The sequence below is a fragment of the Aulostomus chinensis genome, chromosome 14, assembly GCF_037954235.1.
Source record: "Aulostomus chinensis isolate RoL2024-O1b breed Wild chromosome 14, RoL_Achi_v1.0, whole genome shotgun sequence".
NCBI classification, from domain to species: Eukaryota; Metazoa; Chordata; class Actinopteri; order Syngnathiformes; family Aulostomidae; genus Aulostomus; species Aulostomus chinensis.
The window spans coordinates 16,815,839-16,842,984 of NC_141333.1; the positions used below are offsets into that span (position 1 = coordinate 16,815,839).

A 27,146-nucleotide genomic window follows, 5' to 3' on the forward strand; every position below is an offset into this window, starting at 1 on the left:
GTGGAAAAGTAAGTGTCAGAATAAATCTAGTATGTTGCCAGATTGTAAAAAACACATCTCTGGTTTTATTGTCAACAGAGCTGAAGCTGCAGGAATAAGACATGTGTACAGTGGAGACACATCGTGGTGATACATGATATAAATTGTTTGGGGGGCTATTTCATTATTAACCACCTCAGTTCTTTAGTTGTATGGATACTTTGCATTTAGGACAAGTGTATGAATCAATTTCATCATTTTTTTCGGACACGTAAGTTGATATAATTCGTAAATTGATATAATTCGTGAATTTCAAAAGGAAAATTTAAAAAGCTGAATTGTCTCCTCGGTTACCGGCAAGGTAAAAATACTGTAACACTTCTCCACACTTGATTCACACAAGCACCACCATGTGGTAATATTTTATAAGACATGTAGTGGTTACTAAAATGCAGAGGGGTTATTTACTCAGATTCATACAATAAAATCGAATGATTTTTGTTTCTGTTTACATCCATTAATGTGTAATTGATTAATTTATATTTAATCGCTCAGAAACACTTCATTATTCCTCATCATAATCCAACCATGCAAACAAAGACGTTCCAGTTATTTATTAATTTCCGCCCCCAGGAAACCGCTGCATATTTTTTTCCTATTCGTAAATTAGATTTCAAATTCATTTATGATGTAATTAGTGTTTCAATCACATGATCGTCGTAGGTTCTAGGAGGTTAACATTGTCCTCTGCGGTGTTCCGTAGTCCTTCCTCTCTGCCTTAGTGGCTAAAGATGGCTGAAGCACCTCCATGGCCCAGCCGGTTCTTCTGTCACAGATGCTCAGTAGAGATCAGTCCGCGGCTTCCCGTAAGTTCTACACACAAAAAGTCAAGACATGGATATGTGAAGAAATGAAATACATGTCAGTATTGGCATGGCGGGGATCTAAATCGTTTTAGCAGCGAAGCCAGCTGGTAGCATGCTAGTAGTATTAGCTGGCTCTTACGAGGTCCCGCTATCATTTTAACGGTAGCCGGAATTAGCTAGCTTCTTATCTATGTACGACATCCAACAGCGTATGACATGTGAAATGCGTAGTCAGTACGCAGCGAATACAGTTTATTTTCAGGTAGAAGTTGTAAAAGTGCATTCATTTACTCAATAAATGTATTTTTTGGGCGTATTAATTAGCTGGCTGTTAGCTAAGTTCACTAATATTAATGTCAGAGTTCGCATAGTTATATCGTCTTATCATCAGGTATTGTTAGTGAAAAACAGTGTTATCATTAGCCAGCTGTAAGACTTTTGTGTTTTCTCTATTGTCGTCTCGTAGGTGACATGAATAATCGAGTTGTTCAGCAACAACAAAGCCTCTGGGATCTTTTCTTGTTTTGGACACAAGTGTCCGTAACAGGCTAGAATGATCCGTCACACAGCTGTAAATGCACTCATCACGATGTACAAGATCAGCCATAGGTTGCTGTTGTCATATTGATACCCCAATCATTTTGCTGCCGGTCCTATTAGCTTGGATTTATTTCCAAAGGACTTTTATTTGGGGAAAAATTTTAAAAGCTTTTACGAGCTGTGAAAGACATCAGTAATAATTCAGCGGTTTTCATCATTAGAGACCTTAAATAAACAATATAGACCGATACATCGGCTGAAACATGTTGACGATGAGTGAATAATTACAAAATGAAAAGGCCAGAGGTAGATTGGAAACTAACTTAATTATTCCTAGAGAGCTTTAGCTTTACTATTCATAAGCAAGTTGCCCTGTTTTGTACACTCGGCAGACTTGTTAAGTAAAAAGAAAAAAAGAAACCTTAAGGGACCAATAAAAACTATATTTGTGTATCTGCACACAGCATGTAATTTTTTTTAAAATCATTTTTTGCCATAAATTGTTTTTATTCATGTAAAGAAAAAGGTTTTTTTTTTTCAGGTTTTACTCATTATTTGCTGCGGTCATGTGAGCCGATTGCCTTCAGTTGCCCTACAGTGATACACAGCTGCTCAGGACACCAGTGACTCCTTAACAGTTGGGGGTGGGGGGGGTGATGACAGTTGACTTCAGTCTTGACCAGCTGGGTGTCCACTTTGCGCACTATTTTTCAAAGTCTAATTATGTGAAAATGCTATTTTAAATTAAAAATTGTATTCATATTCTATAGAAAATAGAAATAAAATTCATTTTATGCAAGTCACAATATCAGTCAATATAATTACAATTACACATTTTTATCCAGATCCTGCAGCCCTAGTGTGTAGGGATCAGGGACTAAGGAAGGTCATTACTGAGAAGAAATCACACGATATGGAATTTTACAGTGGAATAGTTGAGGTCTCCATCTATACTTGACTTTGCTTAATGCCTGTTAGTGCTGTTGACTCTTGCTGATATGTTTCTTTCTTTGTTTCCAGGATTATACATGTCCAAGGTGTGAGTCAGGGTTTATAGAGGAGCTGCTGGAGGAGAGAAGGTGTGTATGAATTTAATATAGAATATTGTACCTCAACACAATTACTACCTTAGTGTCCTCTTCCTTATGTCCATTACCTTGATGTCTGATGAAAGAACACAAATACTGTTTGTAAATAATCCGTTCAAATATCATGTATTTGTCCCTTATTCCTCACATTTATTCTGCCCGTCCTTTAAGACACAACACAATTAAACCACTTGACCCCCCCATTTGTAATGAGGTCTCTGTCGCCCTCAGTGTGCTTCCTCATCAATAGCAAGTCTACCACAAAGTAGATCTTAGTGTCCACTAAGATCCTTCCCCTCATGTGGAGGTGCTACTATACATAAGAGCAGGAGAGAAAAAAATGGTGCCGTCACAGTAATGACGGAGAGGAAGGACCACATGGGGAGAAAATTACTTTTGTTTTTTTTACTAAGTCTACACATAACTTGTCAACTATTTGTCTCCTGTGTAGTGCTGACAGTGGCTCCATGTCAACCATCTCCAGTGGGCCACAGAACCAGCAACCATTCGAGGTTTCTAACGGATTCTTTACTACATCATATTTTCTATTGTCAACTTTTCCAAAAAAAAAAAAAAAAAGTTTTTTCCAGCGACGCTTTTACTTCTCAGGGTTAATGTAAAGCTACAATGAACCATTTTTCGGTTTGACACTGTTGACTTTTAGAGCCAAAGTCCGATTCAAATCATGGATTGTGTATAGAAGTAGACTTTTCACGGCAAAGTACAGGACTGTGATGTTTTCTCAGTAAATAGGAAATATGTATGCAAACAGTCCGTGACATTTCCATTGATGTAACAGTCAACAAAACTTCCAAAGCTCCAAGAATGAATTGGAGGCTGTGGATATGTATCTACCATGACCATCAACCTCACAGCTATCAAATTACTTCATATATATCTTTTTTTGTTCCCCCCTCAGAACACAGACCAGCACATGTTTACATTCCCTTCGGGCTATGGTCAATTTGCCCTTGGTGTCTTTGATGACAGCTTTGACTTTGGGGCAGGACTAGGAACCGAAGATAACCGGGATGTCGAAAACAGGCGGGAAAGGGAGACGGCATCAAGGCAGCGATACAGCGCCAGGCAACCAAGAAGTCGTCATGGTTCAAGAAGACAGGCAGGGAGACACGAGGGAGTCCCCACTTTAGAGGGGTAAGTAGTGCAGCCTGTGGCTAGTGGGATGCACCTCTCTCTCGCTCTCTCTCTTTCTCTCTCTCTTTCTCTCTCTCTCTCTCTCTCTGGGTAATTTATGATGCATGAAAGGAAATTAATTTCTTTTTTCCTTATCACCAGCACAGCTGCTTTCTCCTTTGTTCCGCCTCTTAGTGATGGAAATCCCATGGCACCTCATGATTTGATTTAAAACAATTATCTTCCGGATCATTTTGGATATGGACTTTAAAATCCTGGTGTATTCGGAATCATCCATGAGCAAAATAAATCGGTGGATTTACCAGCTATCACTTATTGATCATCGTTGAATAAGACTCGGGACTCCTTTGCAAATGTCTTCACTCTACTGAGCGCAACCAGAGAAACAAGTGTGGAGGCCATGACAACCATTACCAATACTGATAACAGATAAATTGATCGTTTGTAACTGGCTGTGTCGATCTACAGACGTCACTGGGTGTTAAGCAGATGCGATCGAGCGGTAATCATCGCTCCTAATTTCCTTCTCACTTCTGATGCTGAGATAAGTTTGCTTGTCATAAAATGACAAATAGCGTCGCTCTTGGAAGTCTTAAACAAATCAGCTAGATTTTCTAATTAGAGTTGCAACATTTCACCTTTTTTTTTTTTTTCCTGGTCCGATCCACTTTGGATACATAGCAGCTGATACAGATGATGAAACCAGAGCTTTTTTTTTTTTTTTCATTAAGAATTTAATTATTGTTTCTGTTGTCAGTATGTTAAAAGTTACATCATGAATCTGGAGTGAACCATAGAGCCCTTATTATAAAAGAGCTAATAATATGCAGAATTGGTGAAATTAAAATTTTAAAAATGTATTTTACTTGTGTGTGGACTGGAGTCGTGATTAACGGTGATTTCATGGCCCAGCAAAAGCTATTGAACGCAACCTGGGCCGGCGCCATCCTTCCGGTAGCTGATCTGTGCATGGAGTCTGTCAATATGCAAATAACATCAGTATCGACACACGACTCTCATATTCCTGATACCGATGCCATCTATAAAATCAGCACGTCTGCCGGCGAGATGCTTTGGCGAGTCGGCCATAATGAAACCGTCTGTCATAATGAGAGCCGCAGCGAAAGAGAGTCAAAGCAGAGCCTGTACACGTTGCAGGGGTTGCATCATCAATGTTGAAAAAAGTGTTTTCAAAGTTTGATCGACTTTTGCATGAAGGATTAGTTTTTCAAGAGAGAATTTCATTGCATGGGAGGATTATTGTAAACATTCTGTTTGTTGTCTTTCGTAGAATCATTCAGCAGCTTGTGAATGGGATAATTGCCCCAACTGCAATGCCAAATATTGGTGTTGGACCCTGGTGAGTCTCTGGAGCAGATCCTCAATAATATGCGTGTTCTTCCTTCAAGTGTTTAATGTGCCGTTTTTTTTTGTTGTTTTTTTAAAGGGGTGTTCTTCACTCAAATCCTATGGATTATGCCTGGGGTGCTAATGGACTAGATGCTATTATAACACAGGTATTTGTGTATCACCTTTTCCCTCAAGCATCAGATTATATTTGATATTGTGTGAGAAAAGATTTGGTACTCAACATTTGTTTTTGTTTTTGTTTTTCTCCCACATCTTTAGTTATTAAACCAGTTTGAGAACACGGGGCCACCTCCTGCTGACAGGGATAAAATAAAAAGTCTTCCCACAGTACAAATTACAGAGGGGCATGTTGGTAAGTTGAAATATGTTCAAAAATCTTCTCAGGATTGAAAAGCAGGGTTTTGTCACATCAGATCAGGTTTTAGAGAGGTGGCCGCACAACTGCCGCTTTCTGTATCTGGGAGAGGTCAAACCAGTAACTCAGCCTCAAACCATCTCATTTAAATATTGTGCACTTGATTAGGCTACACCGAAGCAGTGTTTTTCTCAATTATGATAGTAATAATATGTCACAATTGGGAAACAACCTCCCTCAGAACCGCTTGACACATTATCCTGGGATCTAACGTCACGTTTTTGTAACTCTTGATTTATTTTTATGTTTTATATTCTGTCTTTCAGCTTCAGGGCTGGAATGTCCAGTGTGTAAAGAAGATTACAGTGTTGGAGAAACTGTGAGGCAGCTTCCATGCAATCACATGTTCCACAATGATTGCATTGTACCCTGGCTGGAACAGGTAGCAGACATCACTTTGAACTAAAATGTTATACACACACACACACACACACAAGCAGGAAACGTTCTCATATACTCATGCATGTTTTTACTGCTTCCTTCCTCCAGCATGACACTTGTCCAGTGTGCAGGAAAAGCTTGAGTGGACAGAACACAGCAACCAACCCACCAGAACTGTCAGTGATGAACTTTACCTTCTCTTCTTCCTCCTCCTCCTCCTCCTCCTCTTCATCTTCATCCTCCTCTACACCTCAGTCCTCAAGTTCGACCAGCAATGACAACTCCACTGATAATTCCTAGAAGAGCATTTATCCACCACCCCACTATGAGGTGTCTGTTAGGTCCATGGCTGCTGTACTTTAGAGCAGTGACCTCCAGTCTCTCCCGGCCGCTAGGGTTGAGGCCTGGAGCGCAGCTTCTGTCAGGGATAATGTGGACGGGCTTGGAAACTCCAAAAGACTCAATCGGCCTAAACGGCCTCATTCAGGAAGAGAAGAGGAAGCAGTATACAGGTAGAAGACTTGGGATTTGAAATGAACTGCTTTTGCTTCTGGGGAAAAGCAGAAAGAAATGTTCTATTTTGTTTTTGTCTAGGTAGTATTCATATTTCAGATAAAATGTCTGCGCGCTGTGGTGCACTTCATTTTCCTTTTTGAATTCTCAAAACTGAATTTCAGTTGTGTTCTAGTCAAGATCCAGTTTTAATGACCCACGAACAATGAGGTGATGAGTTACTTCATCACACACAAGGATTTTATATTTATTCGCAAAGCTTAAAATATGGATTGGCTTTTCACATCATACACTTCCAAACATTTCAGTGCATCTGCGCATTTTAACCTCAAGGTAAATCAAATATTTTGTAAGGTTGCCAAGTTGAAAAGTAATTGATTTGCAGTATGACCATGTACAAAATGAACTGACATGACAATAAAGATCTTTGGGTGTTATCGCTCAAAATACATGTGAACCATCCTCACTGCGTGACTTTATACTCATCCTGGATTCAAAATCCACATCCAATTATGGAATTTTTGGAAACTAAATTTGAATTTAACTGTGAACAAATATGTAGACCAACAAAATGTTCTCGCCTGTATAGCAAAAACTATTTTTCCTAACATACTGGAAAAAAAAGCTACATATTTTTGGTATAAAGCATGAAATGAGCAGTACAGCAGCGTCACCCCCCCCCCCCCCCCCACACACACACACACACGGTTTAATGGCATCTGGAAGGTGTTTGAAACGTCCAAGTATTTTAGATAACAATAACATCATTAGAATACACCGCAGGAAGGGGTTTCAATAAAGAATAGTTGGTTTTGGAGAGCGTTTTGTACGGTCAAAGAAAGGACTTGTCCAAAGGCACGCAGATATCCGACAGGTTCTATGTTAAATCCTTCAATGCCTGCAAAACACTATCAATAAGGCAATCAATCCTGCTTCCTTTTATTGTTCAGCTGTATGGGTGTATTTCCTTTATATTGTATCACTCTTCCCTCCTGGGTTTTAGGTTCAAAGGGGTTTTATTCCAAAGGGATTGTTATTATAGATGTACTGTTACTTTAGGTCAAAGATGAAATAGTATGCGTGCCTTTGAGCTTGACGTTACAATGTGATATTACTGATTCATTTTTTTAAAACTTGTGATTAACTCTACAGGTTTTTTGCCCTTTTAACCACCTTTGAAATGTGACGAGCTTCTAGAAAATCCTTTGACCAAAATCGAATGTCTAGAATACGTGATTGTGTTATTGTCTTATATGTAGTTTTTATATTTTCAAAAACTTTTCTTTATTTCTTGTCTTCAGAACGGCACTTCTTGATTCTGGGAGTTTACGTTATTGTTTCTCATACATTTTGATTAAAATATGTAAAAGCATAGGGTCTATCTTCATATTAGTATGAAATTAATTCAGCAGAATCTCAGGGTAATGAGAGATGTTTGTGTTCTTGAATCCTGTATTCCGCTAACATCGTTGTCGCATCATCTGACTTTATGCACATGATCAGAAACTCCAAATATGATCGTAGCGTCCGAAGTGAAATCCTTTCCTTGGACAAAGCATTGAATAAGATGTTCTTCCTACCCCTCCTTCCTACACATACACTACACATTACTTACAGTTTTGTTTCTGGATGCCTGTATGATATTATTATGTGATTGATCCCATAGACAGGAACTGTTTAGCTAAGCTACTAATATTATTTAACAGATCTTCATTGTACACGTCACGTGAAAATGGTGTGTCGTGTAATTTCTGACTCTTGGAAATTAAGATTAAGAAACAGTCTAATTCCCCTGAGATTTCTATATTCCTGAAGCATATCTGGAACCAAATCATGCACATGTTGTGTGGTTTACATGAGAGCCTTTGAGGACGACTAATATTTTCACACTGCTGCTCACTGGACCACGCCTGAAACTGGGCCCCCCTCATGTTTTGATAAGGTCTGGTCCAAACAGACGTTTTCACCTTTTGAGAATGTTACTACGAACAATACCAGCATTGTGGTAAATTTACTTTGGACACTGTGTTACATCACCTAAATGTGGAAGAGTAGGAGTATTAAATTTTGTTGTAGAATTTTAGGCTTTATTTCTCAGACATGATCTGACGGAGCCGCACTATTAAATACCGATATTTTACTGAATTTAATAATGATACTAATCTTCCCGGGTTAAATATAAAGTAGTCCCTCAGTTTTGTACGTCGCGGAAATGTTTTAACAGGACGAATGTGTCCACGCCCCTAACTTTACTACGTCATGCGTACGTGATTCTTGGGGCGTGTGCGTGAGGTGCAACTAGAGGACGAGCGAGCAACTCCGACGGACGCAGTGGTGAACATCCAGCTCGCACATCCCGTTGGAAGTTGTGAAGCGGGGACGGAGAATACAGCCCATCGTGGCATTAGCTACCGTCGTGTTTACTCGACATTCTACTAAATTATCAGCCATGAAGTTCCTCTGGGCTGTTAGTGTCCTTCTGTTGAGCTGCTGGCGAGCTAATGCGTCCACAGGTAAGAATTTTTGGTCAGCCATGTTGGGTTGAAGATGTAGACTTTGCCCCGGCTACATGCAATAATGTTTTTGTTATTCGTGTGTTAACGTCCAGATGCCCATGAGTTCTGGATACTGACCGACTATTCACAGCTGTTGATACCAAGCGTCGTCTAAAACGGTTGTTAGAAAAAAAAATTACATTAGCTATAGCAAGCGTCATAGCTAGCGAGATATTTTGCTAATTTGCTGAGCGACCTCGCGCGATTATAATAACGAACCATTTCATGTAAGACATATGTGTTTCAGTGATTCATCTGTGTTTAAGTTTCTCATTAACTGAAAGGGGATTTTGCTGCCTATGTAACCGGTCATGTGAGCAAATGAAGTTAATTCAAAACGTATGGTCGCCTCTGGTGTTGTGGTGTCATCTGAGCCCGCAGTTGCGTAACGTTAGTAAGGATTGTGATTCATTAGTGGTAAACGTAAGGTCACAGGTCTTCACCGAGCGAGTTGGGCCACGTTTCCCTAAACAGTAAATGTTTTCTCCGGTGAGTCTGTCACTGGAGCCTCTATGGAACCAGACCAGTTCCCCTAGTGATGATGAACCTCCCCCACTGAGCAACAACATTCGAGCGTATCTTGATGTGATTAATAGGGCATCATTCTATGAACCAGGGAGCAACGAGGTCCATTCAGTCACACACGTGTCTGGCACATGACAGTTTCGGGTTGTACAATTTTTTTTTTCCTGGTAAATTAGCTGTTTTCATTTTGATAATATTCCTTGTTTACTTGAATTAATTACCATCAGGGATTCTGCTACGTGATTGTTTCTCGACCTCATGCGTTTTTAGAAGAAAAGGCTGAAAAAATTACTTCCATTAACTGTATTCTGTGTCACGCTAAATGTTGTTGTGGCGGATAAAAAAACATAAGGAAAAAAGGGATTAAAAGTTCGTTGACGCTATTAAATGGGGGAGATTTCTCGGTTAAAAAAAAAAATCCTGTGTAAGCATTTATTTGGCTTTAAAATTAAACAAAAAACAAACAAACAATTAAATGGCACAAGCAGCCATTCAAATACTGGTTGAAATATGAAGGCAGGTAGTAGACTTGTACTCAAAGCAATGATTTACTATCAGTTGGTCGTTTCTACATGTATTCCCCTGTAACCGTTGATCTTCACAATTTTCAAAAATTCCCAGTTGTCCACACAGGTTATATACAACACTCGCGTCTGGTTGCCAATGTAGCTTTTCTTGTGATTTTACAACTCTTACGGGCATTAGTAGGTACGTAACATTGAAATGCCCCAAATGTACTTTTTCTGAGTCGAAGTACAATTTTGAAATTACCCAAACAGATCGAGATTCATGTTTGATCACAATTTCATCATCTCATGATGATGGGGAAAGACTGACTCATCTCTGTACTTCTTATTTGACAGTGTTTCCTGAAACATGGGAGGAACAGTTAGTCCCAGCCATCAGAGTTGATTTGTCATGTGCCTTAGTTAAACGCACACAAAGAGCATCCACACCACACAATCTGCCCTGCTTTGGTAATGTTATATCAAAGATCAGGAGCAAATTTAGATTTCACTCGAGATTCTGCATCTTGTCCAGCTCAATGCTGGCATTAAAACTAGCTAACGAGGATGGTAGCTTTACCAAATTTCTGGGCCATCCAAATATTGACCAGTTAATAACATTCACTATGGATTCATTTTGTTGTAAATCACAATATGATATTCTGTCTGCTTAGCCTGCTCACTAACCTGCTTCAATGATCCCAAGTTGTGATAGTATCCCTGGGTGGGAGCACAGTGGTGGTGTAGTGTGTGTCGTGAGATCGGTTATCTCTACCCATTTTTGATGATTTTACTATCGCAATAGCATTTGGCACTTGACATACATCTGCAAAACCTGGGCTTGAAGTGTTTCAGCTCCTCATGGAGCCGTGGTCAAATATAAGGCCTGAAATGGCCTCTATTAAATAACCTTGTCATATCTATGTTCCCCTTCTTTCATAATCCTTGAAACCACTGTTGTTCATTGTCTTGCAGACAGAACATGACATTGTAGTAGGTCTTCCAGTTTAGTGTGAAAATGTCAATATTTGTCATGTGACTGTTAAATGTTGCCTAAGGGATACATGTTTTACCCCTGTCTTTCCAAAGGTTTGAGCAAACTTTGTGTTGTTAATTTTTAACCTGCCGATTGTGTGGAAGATGACCGGAGGATAGGGCATGTATGTCATTATTTGGCTTCATTTGCCCTAATTTCAACCTTTTCCACTGCCTGGTAACCTGCTTACCAGCCTTTCTGCATATTGTTGAGGCCATTTAGCTTATTGTTGTTGATGCGTTAGTAGATTACTGCTGACAATGGAATTTGGTTCCTGAAAGGGCTCTAAACATATGAGCTGAGTTTTCTGTTCAGGCTCCTATCATCAACTATAATCAGCTGCGACAGGCGCCTGGACTATATTTAATGTTGAACTTTTATAAAGCATGTATCATGAAGGTGACCTTTGCTCATAGTGGAAAAGCCAACCTAAGCTAAATACATTACATGTAATTGTACTGACTTGAGTTGCTTGTCGCAACTATTTGTTTTCAGTTAAATGTAATATCTGCTTCATTTGGATTGCGCTTCGTTGTAATTAAATTAGTGTTAAGTTTAATCTATAATATTTTTAGTTGTATTATTTTTGATGTCAGACACCCAGGGATCATCTTAGGTTTTGTCTTGATTAGTGCTTAGTATTGTGGGTGCGAGTATTTGATGCTGTGAGAATTCTTCCCGGGACCCACCGAGTGTATAACCTCCCTGACCACCACCCCCCGAGTAGCCAAATAAATCCACTCTGCTTGCTATGATACTGGGAAGAAAACAAATACTTGGAATTTAAATCGCCAGAAAGTGACTTTATTATAGAACATGCAGGCCTCTCTTTCATTGTAGACAATGAGACGTACCCACACATAGGGTTTAAATCAATTGTTTGGATTTTTGTCCACTTGCCACTGTAGCTGGTGGCGTCCAGACTCTTAACCGGTACCATGAGACAAATGCGGACACAATTAGTAGTATGAGGGAAAGATTTTACTGTCAGTGCTATTTGGTGGAAGAGGTCATACTATTTTCAGTTGTGTCTATATGTTGACATAGGAAATATTTGCACAGAAACAAAACGCAAGCGCAGCCTGCAAGCATTTTAGAGCCAGTATAAGAAAGCTATGTGGTGGCTGGGCCTGTCTGGCTCTCTTCCCTCTGTTGGTTCGCTTTTCCTTGTGATAGGCGACTCAATTCCGTAGAGAACGCTCCTGTTGGGGACAGACGAAGTGGGGGGGGGGGTCCTTTTGGCTGGAAGACTGCTAACCCACTCTGCTCTCTCTCTCTCACTCTTTATATGGTACTTTTAATTAACCACTACAGAAACGGAGCAAATTCACATTTTGTTACAAAAATCTGTAGGGCTGCTAGGGTTGATTCCAACAATTTGATAGTCTGGTTATCAGGTTTTTGTCCATAGATTTGGAATTTTAGCACATTTTATTAAGAGATCATGTTCTGTTATTTGGATTGTGTGTTGAAGAAGTGCCGGCAATGATTGATCAATAAAGATGTGCATGTTCGGGGACTGTCATTTTTCACTTTTTATCGCATGTTTTTATTTCAGCTTCATTTGCTTTGCCTTTCATATTTCCTGTCATTCATTGCATGCATATTGTTTTAATTTCAAATGAATGCTACTTCAGCTAGGAAATGTATATAGTGGAAATGCCATCAATAATTGATTCCATATGCATTACAACTCAATGTTGTCACAAATTAGTGCAGCCAAAATGAATACATGTGTTCATTGTGAATAGAAAACTCATCACTAGTTGTACTTTTAGTTCTCATTTTTGTCAAAACGGGTCAGTGCCTGGAATGATAAAACATTTCCTATAGAATTCGCTGGAAATGTTGCTGTTATCTATGTCTTTTCTGTTGCTTCTTTCATATTTTCATTTCATTTGTGTTTTTTATTAACTGCCTTTTTTTTCTTTCTCTTTCCCACCTGTCTGTTTTTCTTTCATCACTGCCTTTTATCACAATCCATGACTCACCTGGCTTGCTTTAAACCACCACATTCAAAATCTTGTCAAATCTCTGATGTTTGCTGGGTTCACTGTAAATGGTGCTCAGCGGGCTTCATCAAGTCACCCCTCTCTCGCATGAAGTTAATAAATGACAACGCAGAGCTACATTGCGAGGTGATAGGGACCCCCATTCCTGAGGTGCAGTGGTGGTTCATAGAGGGCGAAGAACCCAATGAGACCTCCACGCAGCTTTTCGATGGGGCACGGGATGACCGTGTGCAGATAAATGCTACGTATATTGCACATGCCACGAGCACCATTCACCTCACTAGCCTCACCCTTGACGACTCAGGCACATACGAGTGCCGCGCCTCCAACGACCCTGACCGCAATGAACTGAGGAAGACACCAAAAATCAAGTGGATCCGCTCGCAGGCAAACATTATTGTGATCGAAAGTGAGTGACAGAGGAAGCATAAGGGAACGCTGGTCAAAGTAGTTTGGCTGTTCTGTCCTCATTAGTGAAGTCCTGGTCCTGGACATTCAGCTCCTATCTCACTCGACTCCCACGCTTCCTGGTCCTGCTTCACCCCGTATACACTCTCTCCTCTTCTTAAATTCCCCAAGGATCCCTTAGTAGATTAAAACCTGGTCATAGAACACGGCCAGGCTACTTCTCAATCCTTCATCACCTGATGAACAATCTGTCCCCAGTCTCATTTCTTTCCCTTCTTCCTCTCATGCCCTGTGTCAGGGTTTACATTCCAGTATGATGGGTGTTTGCTTATAATACTGGACGAGAAGGTCTGCAAGTGGCTTCTGTTGGAAATTTATGACAATATTTTCTCAATTGATGGGGGAAAGTGGTGATCCACATTTTGTTAATGGCTAATTACAAGCTCGCTACAGATTGTATCTCAAGATCTGTATTCACCAATTTTTGCCTCATGTCCAGTATTTGTTGACACTTTTGAAGAATCAATCTGTTTCTTCCCCCAGAAGAAGCAAAATAAACTCTACATTTTTATCCTGTGATTGGTAGTTTTGCTACCAATACCTTTTACATTCCCTCTTAGTGCTTCTTGTGCATGTGTTATACATACATAGATCTTTTCCCTATGGCCTCTTAGTGAACCACTGTATCTAGTCGTTTTCCTGTACAACCCTTGTTCTTCCTTCTGTTCTGTTATTGGAAAGATCTCCTCATTTGGAGGAGATCTTGACACCTTTCTCTGAAAATGTCTGTTTTTTGATCCTAACTTGTAGATGTGTCAAGCCGTTTGATGGTTGTGAACATATTTTTCTTTTGAGAAGGTGAATGAAAATGTTTAGGAATTTGTAAGGGATCTTATTGTGTTGAGGGTCATCAGCTAAACTTAAATAAAACCAAGCTAAGCGAAGAAGTTGCGTGCAAAAGAAATGTTACATTCCTTTGTTTAACTGGGGTTGCAACGTTAAACCAGGATAAACAGTTCCACATATCTCTGGTCCTGGGACCAGATCTCAGAGGTTCTCTCCTTTCCTCCTTGACCCTTAGTTCTTCTTCCAAAACCTTTGTTGTCATTTATTTAGAAGTTATTGTAAATGATAAGGATTCCAACCATGTCATTCTGTATTATTAGTTACTGTACTGTTAATCTTCTATAGTTGCAACCCTATTTATAAGCCACACTGGAAACTAAGTTTTGCAGGTCCTTAGTTCAGATGTACCTGAGAATGTCCGTAACCAAAATGCAGCTTATTTTGAAGGGCAGGTTTCATAAATTCATAAAAGTAAATATAATTCCAGTCAGCTGAAATCTTCATTTCACTTGATAAGTAATGCTTTCTCCCTCTTTGTGTTTATCTCAAGACCCAGTCATCATTACGGAACCTCCAGAGGTTGTCAACCAGACCTCTGCTGTGCTCAGCTGCAATCTGACAGACTCCAGTCTCCAAATCAAAGGCTCTTACTGGATGCACAATGGCAAAATCCTTGAGGATTCCAAATCCTCTAATGCTAATCCATACACAGTCCTTAAGTGAGTAGCTACACCCTTTCAAGTATTACTTGCAGACAAAGGTTTTCCTCTGACGCCGTCATCAGTGCTCAATCCATCTGTGTTTATTGGTTTAACAAGTCAGGAGAGATTTTTATTGAAATAACGCTTTCATCGTTTGATCCTCTGCTATGACCCGCGTGTCGTCATTTTCTGGCCCAAGTATATTGCTGCGTCTTTGTTTTATCATGTAATATTCTCTCGTTTTTCTGTCACCCCTCCCCTTCCTGCGCTGCCACCTCCATTAGCAGCAGAGCTACGGGCACCACTCAGGCTCTCAGGGCTCCTGATTAGCAGAGAGATGGACTGTGCAGACGTGCAGCTTTGCTGGCAGTCTTGGCAGCTGGGAAATGCGCCCCTAGCAATGTGCTCACTTCGCTGACCTTAATTCCCCATTAGACAAAGCAGGCAGGGCTGCACAGGAGAGCAGCACCAAACAAAAGTGGAATTGTGATTGCCAGGGGAATTTGAAAAAAAAAAATTTTTTTTTGCATGGAAGAGCAGCTTTATTTTTATTCCCAGCACTTGAGCACGAACAGGATTCTATTGTGGATTTTCTATGTAGCCAAGTAGAAAAATTAATCCCTGTCACTGAGTTGGCTTGAGCAGAATTGGAATAAGTCACTGCTGGCCATGTGTTACGATGCTAAGTCTGTGGTTTTGTTAATTAAGCTATGGAATGAAAAGATGTCGTCTTTTTTTTTCTTTTTTTTTTGCTTAGATTGGACAAGATCACCCACAGCTCTGGTGGGAAATACGAATGTGTGTTCATGACCGACCCAGTGGTGCAGAAGACGATTGAAGTCAAAAGTAAGAGAATGATGTATTAGCACAGGTCAATGTTCAGGGGTGTTGCTGTCATAAGAATACCTGGAAAAATTCATGGAATTAAAAAAAAATGGCGCATTCCAAGCCCGGAATCCCTAACCTCACCCACTTCTGTCTTGTTCCTCGTTTTCCTTTTTTCCTTTTTAGGAAAAACAAAAACCGAAAAAATGCTAGAAATTTGTGTTACAAATAGTTTGATATTAGATAATATTTTCTTCAATTAAAATTGAACTAAAAAAAAAATCCCTTTTGGTTATTGATTCACTTTAAAAGATGATGTTGTAGCCTCTTAGTTTTTGTCCAGTGTTTCTACTTGGATTTCTGTTTATTTCCCTACTTTCAAATGCTACTTTTTTGAACTGGAAGGTGTAAAAAAAAAAAAGTAGAACAAGATCGTAAAAATGAGGATGATTATTTAGGTAAATGCATTGTTGCATTTGATAAGGTAAATATTTAATCTCTTAAACCATGTCTCCACATTGCTCATTGACAGCTTTCAACCACCATGTTCGCCCCGGGGATCCCAGGGCTCGACATCTGACATGAGTGTCAACACCTGCCTTTCCCCCCTACACCAGGTGTTGAAGGGCGAAGTGATTTCAGCAGTCTAGCCATACCTTTCATATTCTCTCATGTGACATGTCAGGGTTAGAATCATCGTACGTGTAACCAGGTTTAAATCTGACGTCAAGCTTTTTCTCAGGGTGGGACTAAAATTTCAAAGGCTGTTCGTTGTTTGCGATGGCGACGTTTCACCTTCTAATCTGAGGTGCTCTTCTTGCCGTAGCACTTCCCCACGTCGCAGCCTACAAGCACTCTGAGCACGGCAACGAGAAGGATAAAGGCGTGATGGTGTGTGTGAGCCACGGCTACCCACTGCCCATCGACTGGACCTGGATGAAAGAGCAGGATAAAGTCCAGACGGTGTGCATCTTGGAAGATCACTGGAGTGATACATTGTTCACATTTTCAAATCCAGTAACACATCGAATTTTGAATTGGGATCGTGTTAAATGTGTTAAAATGAACGAATGGTTTCACCTTTCTTTCTATTTAACTTATACTTAACTTCATGTTGCTTTCACTCGATCCTCAGCCTATTGTCAACGGCACCAGCGACAAATATGAGATTAAGAGCACCCCCAACAAGACCACGCTGATTGTTAATGACCTGAGCATCGAGCAGGACATTGGGGACTACATCTGTTCTGGAACCAATGAGATTGGCATGAGCACCGACAGGATCCACCTCCGCGTTCGCAGTCGCCTGGCGGCTCTCTGGCCCTTCCTCGGCATCGTGGCTGAGGTCATCATCCTGGTGACCATCATCCTCATTTATGAGAAGAGGAGAAAGCCTGATGAGATTACCGACGGTATGTTTTCTGCCTACACGCCTACATATTCCATCATCATCTTTAAAGTCCAGGCTAATGTCGGTACACGCCGGCTGCAATGTGACCACTGTTATAATGGTGATGATTTCTGAGAGTTCCAGCAGCAAAAAAAAAAAAAAAAAAGTGACATTGGTGTGACATGGCCTTTTTTTTTTTAACAAAACATGACATGAACTGACTAGCATTAAGTACTGAGCAGTGCCGTAGCATTTTATGAGCTTCTGTACACAGATTAGATTAATATTTAGATTGGATTGGCAATCAGTACCTCGGGCAGCACGGCCCGGGGTGTCATCCTCTTTGTGAATGCCATCAAGTTGTGACCATCTTTGCAGGTTCACCAACTTGAGTTTTAAGTCTGTTTCGCCAGAACAGCGTGGCAGGTTTAAGTTCGTCGGAGCTACCATTCTCCACCTCTCAGCGCATTTTTCAAAATACGCAGTCCACGACATCACCGTGCAATTACATCGAGCTGGTAGCAATTTCTACACTGAAACGGCGGGTTTAGATGAAGGTATGGACTATAAAATAAGGCAGGTCTGTTGGTGTTTTGGTGGATTGTACATAAAGCTGTACAATGATGATGAATATATAAACTTGTTTCCCACACAGCGTGAGGGTCCTGAAAACCTGGAAAAGTCGTGGACATTTTCTTTAGTCTCCCCAGTTTAACATAAATATAAATTTAAATTTAACCCGTGATTTGTGCTCATTTTGTATTTATTTATTTATATTTACATGTAAAAGGTTGTTTCTGAGATTGTCCATGACTCCGGTCCTCACAGGCATAAAAGAAATGGGAACAGAAATGCTAACAAGCAAGGACAATTTCCTCTTTTTTTTCCTGCTGTTGTATGAATGTAGAGACTCTACCTTTGTCATACATCCAACCTCTAACAGGACATCAAACTATCAAAGCTGAGACGATGCCCTCAGTGGCAGGGTGGCGAGAATCCGAGTGTGTAACTTGCTTCAGAGTTGGAGCTACAACGCAGGTGCATGCAATCAATATGAAGCCGTGTTTCCTTCTGGGTTTTGGGTTTTTTTTTGTTGTTGTTGTGTTTTTTGTTTTTTTTGGTCATTGCTTAAATTTTTAACGTAAACGTTAAAGAATTGGTTTCCGTTTCTGTGTACACAGTCTGTGGTAGCAACTTTTTATTTTTATTATTTCATTTTTATTTATTTATTTATTTATTTTTACTTCTCTGTTCGCTGCTGATTTTGCATTTGGTAAGTGAATAAAACTGCATGACAGACTGAAGTGGTTGAGCTGAGATGACGGCGTGGTTTATTAGCTGCGGGAGTCTGAATGAACTCTCTTGGTCACCACTTCTAAGAGGAATGCGCTCAAAGATTTGGTCACTCTTTCACTGGCCCTGCAGCCCAAATACAGCCAACGCTTCATTCATTGGCCTTTGTTGTCGCTCTATTAACTCGTGTTGGAGCCAATGAAAGAGTCGTATGAGACACCAGTATCATTGTTTGACATGAATTTAGGCAGGTTGACAAGTGAGCTGCATTGTTTGCATGTCCTCTGCATCTTGTACTTTTTATGCATGATAAGTGAAAGGCATTTCTCTCTCCTAGAGTTCAGCATATCATGTGCCATTTGTGTCGTTCACCATTGGGCCACAGAGAGCCCGCTCCCGCTTACACTTGTCAGTACATCGCTCTGGTGTGACGTCACCACTGTACATGCCAGGATGTGTGTCAGCTCCGCCAGTTTCCAGACATATTTGGTACTACCACTGCAGTGCTCCTCGGCTGATCTGCTTGTATTGCATGAGCCTCTGTGATGCTGGGGGGGGGGGGGGGGGGGCGACTGACTGAACAGACTTTACAAACCATATCACAGCTCCTCTGTTAAGTGACATTATGTAAGTGTGTTTTATAAAAGAAGAGGATGCTACCTCAGAAATGTTTTTTTTCTAAGGACCGTCTTGGACCTGCATCAGGTGGGCATGCTTCAGCTCGTGTTTACTTGGGTCTGACCATAACCTCATCGGACGAGTTCATGCGATAACATTTGTTGCAATCATCCGTGAGGGTTGGGGTGGCATGTACTTTCTCTCACAACAGTCACGCATGGAACGACACAACTGCTGTCAGCTGACTCTCTTTTTTTTCTTCTGTTTTCCTTTATTTTATTGACTCTGCCGCGGCTCAGACGATGACTCAGGATCTGCTCCTCTGTAAGTACAGCTTTCAGCACCTTCAGTGTCACATGTGTTTGGTCTTTTTTTTTTTTTTTTTTTAAGCTGCCATGTTTGCTGTCATTGTATTTCAGGAAGAGCAATTCTACTGCAAACCATAAAGACAAGAATGTGAGGCAAAGGAATTCCAACTAGAAGCTGAAAGAGGTGCGTTCGCAGATTTTTGTGGATTCCTTAATTTTAAAATGATTTTAACCATCAAATTCAAAGGTGGGGATGGCCTGATCCGAGTTCCTTGGTAGAGCATCTGATTGGCTTGTCAGCGTCACAGGCTTTAGCCTCTGATGAGAGGAGATTGTCCCCGATCCAGGGGTCGACCCTCCACAGGGTTCTCTGCATCACTCGGACTCTGGCAAACATTGGGCACAAAGAGGCCTAGGAGCTTTGAAAGGCTTCTCTATGAATCCAAGTCCTCTGTGACTATTATCCATGCTACTTGTGCTTCAAATCCTGACGCAACTGATAACGTGAACCTTAAACTGGTACTGGCTGATGAACTGTTTCGTGTGGACGTCTCTCTATTCTACTGTCATCTGCCATTCATTGGATCGGCTTTAATAAACTCACCGAAGGCTTAGTTGAAGCAGGCTCGACTGAAATATGTGTTAAACTGTATTCTGTCTTTGGGTTCAACTTTTCAAAACCATTTTAACTTTGCGACAGCGGCAGAAGGTCTCATAGCGTTAAAGAGGGTAGACATTACACTGGAATGAATTAGTCTTGGTATTAAAAGTGAAATCTGCTTCAGCTCATCTGTTTTGAGTGTCTAAGACCTGTGTAGACAAGTAGAAGACCTTTTTTTTTATTGAGGAAATCAGATGTGTCTTGAGGCCGTGTCGTTTACTTGGTTCTTCACCAATCCTCCTTTTATGTTTCCTTCCCAGATGGATGTCCTGATGACGGTCCCGTATTCAGCTGTCGTGTGGCACATTATATTGTGCGCCCTGCAATGTTAAATACCTGTTTGTGCTCGAGTGTTAATGTTATAAGAAACTGATCGTTTTCCTCTCACTTTGTTTTCTTCTATATCCCCTCCCCACATTGTGCAGCCAGAGAACGTAGTGTGAAAACATTTTCTGCTTGATGGGGGCAAATATTGCATGAGTATAAATGCCGTTCTAGCTAAGTGTTCTAGCCAAGTCCGTCGTAAAACCATTCAGATGTTCACATGGAGAATGCTTAGTTTGTGCTACTTTTTTTTCATGCCGATGCTTCCCGCACTGATTCCTCCGTCATCAGTCTTTTTGATTTTACAGCCTCACATTTGGAATGGCTACTTTTGAAGAGGCTCACGTTGGTTTAAACATCTTTATCCTGATGCACCGCTGCTTTTTTGATGGCAGCGACTGGAGTGTGTTTGACTTGATGTGTGATGCGTCTCACTATACCACCACATTACCTCCCTTAGCAGAGTTCTTTACTTTGCCTTACAAAGAACCATTTCTCCTCTGTTGTGACACTAAAGTGGAAATGAAGAAAAGACTATGATTCAATGTTTTAGTTTTTTTTTTTTTTTTTGCCATAAGAAATGTCTCCTTTATTTCCTTTAGTAGTATGACATTTTACTTTCATTACCGTTTTTATTTAGTAATTTTTAAGGACCAATTACTAAAATTTGTTCTGTTGCCTCTACTTCAATTTTAAATAATGACGTGTAAAGCAGTTAATAATCGACTCAGAAATTTTTCCTCGACTGACTTCATCGTGATGTTGAGAGAAAACACGAGTGTGGGACTGTCAGAGCGCCGCTCCTTCCACAGTCTCGATTATTCAGGAGCCATTTTATCGTTTAACCCGAGTAGTGTTGTGATTGGATGTTGCCATTTCAGAGTTATACTAATAAAAAGACCTAGCCAGAATTGTGTGGGTTGTTGTACCTTCAAAGTACATGTAATGCCATCTGTTGTACAACTTGCACAAACTGAATAAAGGTATTTGATTTTACTGTCTGTTGACTTTCTGGAAGAAATGAGAGTGCGAAGTGTGACATCGAGTATGAACACGTCGGTCGAATCACTGTTGGGAAAATTAGGGGATTTTTAGAAAGACAAATGATGGAAATGCAACAATTTTTACAGAAGTTTTACAGGATAACTTTTGAATAGCAGTCTTTATATTATTTAATTCTTAAATTTACTATGAGAATTATAATGGCATATACAGTTTTTGGACCCACATCAAAAAAGAAAATTAGTCAAGTTTTAAAATGTCAGTTTCCAGGCACGACATATTTTTGAAAAGTACTAAAAGCCATATAATCTAGGAGAAGTAATGGAAATGTCCTGAATATTACAATGACTGCATTTAATTTACATATTTAGTTCTATTTTGGGTAATAGTGATTTACTGTCATCGGAATTTCTTATAAAGCACTGAGCTTTTCATCACTTTAAAAGTACACTGTTAAATTTGCCTGCTGTTTCAGAGAATTTTAACGTGAACATTCCTTAAAGGTGTGAGAAGATTGTTGAAATATTTCATTAAAAATGGGGGCTGCATGGCTCAGACGTAGAGTGGCCATTTAGCAACCGAAGGGTCGCTGGTTCGAGCCCCACTTCCCCCGGTGTCCATGTGGAAGTATCCTTGAGCAAGATACTGGTACCTATACCTATAACCTGTTTCCTGTTTCATTTAAACTATAAACGACACATTCATACACAGCCCCTCCCAGCTAGCATTGGGGCAGACACGGGGACCCCCTGGCCCAGCTCTGGAGCTGGGAGGGGCTGTGTATGAATGTGTCGTTTATAGTTTAAATGAAACAGGAAACAGCGAATGCATCTTTTCAGCGAGTTAAACAGCCGCCAGGTCAGTCGTGACATTGTAGGGAGTGTGATACATAGTATTGTCCACAAGGTGGCGCCATGTATCCAGGGAAGTGACTCCCGACCACATGGACAGACTACAAGCAACAGGCAGACGCTGTTGATAAAACCTCGATGTGTTCTTTTAATTCTCCTGGATGACGTGACCGTGGCAGCATGGTCGAGAAGAATCGGGTTAGAGTGTTTATTATTTGTTTTACATCATTTTGTAGGTGCAATAAAATTGTCAATGGTGTCCTAATTATCAAAAAAATAATGTCTAATTGTTCTGGTACTTGTAAGTGGTTTCAGCCTAAGTGCAGCGCGCACGCACGCACACACACACACACACACACACACACAGGTTTGCACAGCTATCCTTGTTAGGACATTCCACTTACGCACATTCATATCTGACCTAAACCCTAATCCTAATTCTAACCCTGACATGAACCTAACCGTAATCCACATCTTCACTTGAGTTTTGAGTAGGAACTCAAGTTACGTTTTGCCAGTTTAGAACTGATCTTAGTTCCCCATCAGGACTAGAGGTCCTGATATGATAATTGTTCCTATCAGGGTCTCTAAGAGATAACAAAAAGCAGGTATACACACACGGACGCGCGCGCACATACACACACACACACACACACACACACGCAGCCAGGTTGCAGCCATAGCAACCGCACCGGTGCGCTGTCATAAAGTGCTGTGTGAATGGAAAGCAGAGGGCTGTGGCTGCTTTGAACTCCGCGCTCCTTCCTCCTTCCTCCGCTGCGAGGTCCGGGAGCGGTTGTCTCTCTCTCTCTTTGTTTGCCCGTGATGGAAGAGGCGGAGGACGGCGAGGACGAGCCCAAATTCCAGCAGGTTCTATCTCCTCAAGTAGGCAGCTTGACCGGATGCGAAGATGGCAGCAGCGGGGGGATCAAGATGAAGAAATTTACGCCAGGAGGCGGAGCCGCGTCTATTGCGCGCAAAAACTCCAACAACAATGAGCTCTGGCTTTTGCAAGACGAGGAGTCCGGACCTTTCACTGCCACCGGCAGCACTGCCTCCACTCTGTTATGCCAGAGGGACGCGGGTGCCAGCCGAGGCGGCTCCGAGTCAGACCACGGAAGTGGAGGGGACACGGTCTCAGAGGCAGGACAGACAGGACAGGCAGCCATCGGCATGATATGCAACAAAAACGGAGATTGTAGAAGGGACCCGACCAGCTCAGGGAGCCTCTCCTCTCTCATATCAAGACAAGAGAGGCAGACAGATGGAGTAGGGGCAGCTGAAGACGGCAAGGGGCAGGCTGCAAGCGTAGACGGCTCCATCACCTCTGCGGGGTCTCTCACTCAGGGGCTGGGGGCCGAGGTCAAGACCGCAGCAGCGATGGAGAAGAAGGACTCCAGAGTTTCCTTCTCTAATGCCCCAACTAGTAAAGGACAGACCTCGAGAAACTCTGTCACGTTCAACAAAGCAGAGGATGGTTCACACATTGTACCGGACGATGGAGAAGCCCGCGGGAATCAGACATACATGCAGCGGCAGTTTAGTTCCATGCTTCAGCCTGGAGTTAACAAATTCTCCCTGCGCATGTTTGGCAGCCAGAAGGCTGTGGAGAAGGAGCAGGAGCGCGTAAAGTCAGCGGGTAATTGGATTATCCACCCGTACAGCGACTTCAGGTATGGGCCAAGTCCAGTTATGGTCATAAACACAACATTCTCCGGGCAGCGGAAGATAAAGAGAACCTGATAGTGGATAATAAAATATGAAAATGTGACTTCTAAAGCCTCCTGGCCAAGTTAGTTAATAAGACACGTCACTAAAACAACAGCGTGAAAACCTAAACACCTCAACATCAACAAGTTTTACAGGTTGTCGATTTGTCATTGTTACTGTTTTCGTGATTTCAACATTGAATTTGTCATGTGGAGCACACGGTTGATATTTGTATCGATAAAATGTGACGTTTTTGTGACAAAAGTGCCGTAGAGACTGCTCGGTATGACGACTTTGGTCTCATGGATCGAGCTGACGTGGAGTTGAAAAGTGCGTCTTTGCGTTTCAGCACCGGGGATAGCTCCGCGCACAGCTCACTCTGGAGGAGCCGCGGGTTAGAGCTGATCGCTTCCCTGGATTTATGGGTTACTTTTCATGCACATATTAAGGGTACTTTTTTAGTTGTTATACCGCCACTGATGTCAAATGACAGACAAACAGGGAGGTTATCCGAAATAGGATACAAGTCATGACTCAGCAACAAATTTTTCCCTCAGTTCCTCTTTCCTTCTTTGTCTTTCATCTGATCAGATGACAGTGTACCTGAGTAAGGAAAAGAAAAACTCAGTTTATTGCTCTCACTTTATTGTTTTAAGGTATAAAGCACGGGGCGGCACGATGGTGCAGTGGTTATAACCGTGGCCTCACAACAGGAAGGTTCCGGGTTCGAGTCCCGGCTCGGACACGGGATCTTTCTGTGTGAGTCTCCGTGTTCTCCCTGTTCCTGTGTGGGTTCTCTCTGGTACTCCAGCTTCCTCCCACAGTCCCACAGTCCAAAGACATCAAGAGGGGACGAGGCTGATTGATACTCTAAATTGACTGTAGGTGTGGCTGTGAGTGTGAATGGTTGTTCGTCTCTCTATGTGTTGGTCCTGTGATGGACTGGTGACCTGTCCAGGGTGAACTGTGGATGGTAGGCTACAGCCCCCCTCCCCCAACCACAACAGGATGAGCCATAGAAAATAGATGGATGGCATAGAGCAGCATTTTAGCTGTCAGCTGACTTGAATCTGGATAAATAACTTAGTCATTCTTAGTCAGCTCTTCAGGACTTTACAAATGTTAGCACCTCAATGGATTAAATTCAGATAACGAAACAAGTTATTTTGTAAGAGATATGTGAGGCCCAGAACAATTCATCAACCATTTTACAGCTGTAGCAATAACATGGTAGCAGGCTACGTCCGTGACGTAAACACATGCAGTTGGCACACAGTTGTAATAACTGTCTCTGGCAATAGGTGGAGGCAAAAGTTTGACACAGTAGCTTTAATTGAAATATATATATATGAAAATTGTGTTGTTGTTGTTTTTACAACATTCAGTGTGTCTTATTGTATATAGTTATCACTTATTGGGTTTATCTTAGCTAAAGAAAACACGCGCGCGCGCGCACACGCACACACACACACACACACACACACACACACACACACACACACACTCATACACAGAATGCAAAAGATTCCACTTGCCCAGGATCGAGCCGGATCAGCATATTTACTGGCATGTGATAGTCATATAAAGTAGCATCTCTGTGACAGTCACCATTTTGAACTTAACTCCTTATCGTGTGTTTCTTCTTCACTTTAAGTCGATGAGGCGCACACACTGCCACTCATAACACTCTCTCCACTTCCCCATTCTGTCAGGTTCTACTGGGACTTCACCATGCTCATGTTCATGGTGGGTAACTTGATCATCATCCCCGTGGGCATCACCTTCTTCAAGGATGAGACCACCACACCCTGGATCATCTTCAACGTGGTGTCTGATACATTCTTCCTCATAGACCTGGTGCTCAACTTCAGGACGGGAATTGTGTTCGAGGACAACACCGAGATCATCCTGGACCCCAAGAAGATCAAGAAGAAATATTTGAAGAGCTGGTTTGTGGTGGACTTTGTTTCCTCGATACCTGTGGATTATATCTTCCTCATCGTGGAGAAAGGCATCGATTCTGAGGTCTACAAGACGGCCCGGGCCCTCCGCATCGTCCGTTTCACTAAAATCCTCAGTCTGCTGCGCCTGCTGAGGCTGTCCAGACTCATCCGTTACATCCACCAATGGGAGGAGGTAGGCTCAGGTTTCACTGTTATAAATATAGTGGCGATACATGAGAAACACACCGTACCCAAGGGAAGCACTCAGCACAGGCAAGGGACACTCCTGGCTTAGCTTGTCTGCTACATTTGGATGGTGTTACTTTAAATTTTTTTGCCGATTTGGCATGATTGACAGTTATAATAGGTGTGACAAGTTACAAATAAGGCTTTGCTTCCTCACCGTAAGATGAAATCAACGGTTAACAAAAAGAGAACAAAAATGCGCACAAGAACATTTCATGAATGAGACCCAATATTTCTCCCCTTTCTTCCACATGAACTGTTTGTGTCCTACGTCACCTCTGCCATGCTAACACGGAGATGCTACAGTCTAAAAGACAAAAAGTTTTGATTTCTACTAGATTCCAGTGCAGTGATGCTGCATGAGTGCAATATATTATTATTGTGTTTGTGTATCAGCACAATCCTCTGTATAATTACCCCTCAACAAACAGAACACGAGTTTCTACTAGGCCGTGTAACAATGCGCCTGCTAGCGAGATCATAGCTCATCATAATCCAATGTGTGCTGATGCAGTTAAGACTTCATGAAAAATTAATTGGAGCTTATCAGTGGGGAAGTGAAACAGGATTTTCTGAGGAATGAACGCGTCCACGGGGGGGGGGGGGGGGGGTGGCACTGCTTGCCATTATTTTTCTTTAAAAGGAAAACCCCCTTTCCACATTTTTACCTCCGCCAAGGATGTAACGTTTTGTCTGTCTGTCAGCAGGATTACGCAAAAACTACAAGGCTGGTTGCCACCAAATACTGTGGATGAGTGTTTTATCGGCTGAGGAAAACCCTTTCAACACTTTTGGGGAGGAGTGCTGCTAACACTGCCTGATGGCGACAAGAATCTCCTCTTTTTTTACACTTTGATGTTCTCTTACTCGTGGATCTGCCAGATCATGTCAAATTTGGCCAGAAACACCCTTAAGATATTGGAGATGTGTTAAGGTGAAGACTGTGTTTCATTAAGCTGTTTCCATGGCGAGGTGACCAATCATGCCATAGAATATCAAAATCGTGTAGTCATACCTTTTCGAGCATGAGAGTGTCAGGGGCCGAACGTAGACCTGGATACTGGATCAGCGCACATAT

The 27,146-nt window shown here is 41.5% G+C and overlaps 3 protein-coding genes across 5 annotated transcripts in view; all 3 read left to right on the forward strand.

The window, feature by feature from the left end:
* Window positions 1-737: 737 nt before the first annotated feature.
* LOC147249957 (E3 ubiquitin-protein ligase RNF126-like) lies at window positions 738-6,974 on the forward strand. The gene is made up of 9 exons (XM_086223599.1): window positions 738-845; window positions 2,406-2,464; window positions 2,925-2,985; window positions 3,393-3,628; window positions 4,920-4,988; window positions 5,076-5,145; window positions 5,258-5,351; window positions 5,681-5,796; window positions 5,904-6,974. The coding sequence occupies exons 1-9, from the start codon at window positions 771-773 to the stop codon at window positions 6,093-6,095; spliced, it is 972 nt and encodes a 323-aa protein (XP_086079725.1). The 5' UTR covers window positions 738-770; the 3' UTR covers window positions 6,096-6,974.
* Window positions 6,975-8,588: 1,614 nt separating this feature from the next.
* On the forward strand, window positions 8,589-21,312 carry bsg (basigin). Of its 2 annotated transcripts, XM_086224241.1 has the most exons (9): window positions 8,589-8,821; window positions 13,001-13,351; window positions 14,747-14,915; window positions 15,655-15,743; window positions 16,549-16,685; window positions 16,858-17,134; window positions 19,323-19,347; window positions 19,443-19,515; window positions 20,253-21,312. In XM_086224241.1, the coding sequence occupies exons 1-8, from the start codon at window positions 8,758-8,760 to the stop codon at window positions 19,501-19,503; spliced, it is 1,173 nt and encodes a 390-aa protein (XP_086080367.1). In that variant the 5' UTR covers window positions 8,589-8,757; the 3' UTR covers window positions 19,504-19,515; window positions 20,253-21,312. The 2 variants fall into 2 exon arrangements, with proteins under 2 accessions (XP_086080367.1, XP_086080368.1); XM_086224242.1 differs by lacking the exon at window positions 13,001-13,351 and having other exon boundaries at window positions 8,593-8,821.
* A 1,649-nt stretch (window positions 21,313-22,961) lies between these two features.
* Window positions 22,962-27,146, forward strand: part of hcn2b (hyperpolarization activated cyclic nucleotide-gated potassium channel 2b) — a 47,030-nt gene continuing 42,845 nt past the window's right edge. For both annotated transcript variants that reach the window (XM_086223757.1, XM_086223758.1), the window contains exons 1-2: window positions 22,962-23,842; window positions 25,592-26,015. In XM_086223757.1, the coding sequence (XP_086079883.1) occupies window positions 22,995-23,842; window positions 25,592-26,015 (1,272 nt within the window). In that variant the 5' untranslated portion in view covers window positions 22,962-22,994. The remainder of the gene's footprint in view (window positions 23,843-25,591; window positions 26,016-27,146) is intronic.

Excerpts from the sequence above, each read along its gene's own strand:
- LOC147249957 (XM_086223599.1), top strand. The coding sequence starts at position 771 with ATGGCTGAAGCACCTCCATGGCCCAGCCGGTTCTTCTGTCACAGATGC. Across the intron at positions 2,465-2,924 it reads GAGCTGCTGGAGGAGAGAAG|TGCTGACAGTGGCTCCATGT; the intron begins GTGTGTATGAAT and ends TCTCCTGTGTAG. Across the intron at positions 2,986-3,392 it reads AGAACCAGCAACCATTCGAG|AACACAGACCAGCACATGTT; the intron begins GTTTCTAACGGA and ends TTCCCCCCTCAG.
- bsg (XM_086224241.1), top strand. The coding sequence starts at position 8,758 with ATGAAGTTCCTCTGGGCTGTTAGTGTCCTTCTGTTGAGCTGCTGGCGA. Across the intron at positions 16,686-16,857 it reads AGCAGGATAAAGTCCAGACG|CCTATTGTCAACGGCACCAG; the intron begins GTGTGCATCTTG and ends CTCGATCCTCAG. Across the intron at positions 19,348-19,442 it reads GACTCAGGATCTGCTCCTCT|GAAGAGCAATTCTACTGCAA; the intron begins GTAAGTACAGCT and ends ATTGTATTTCAG.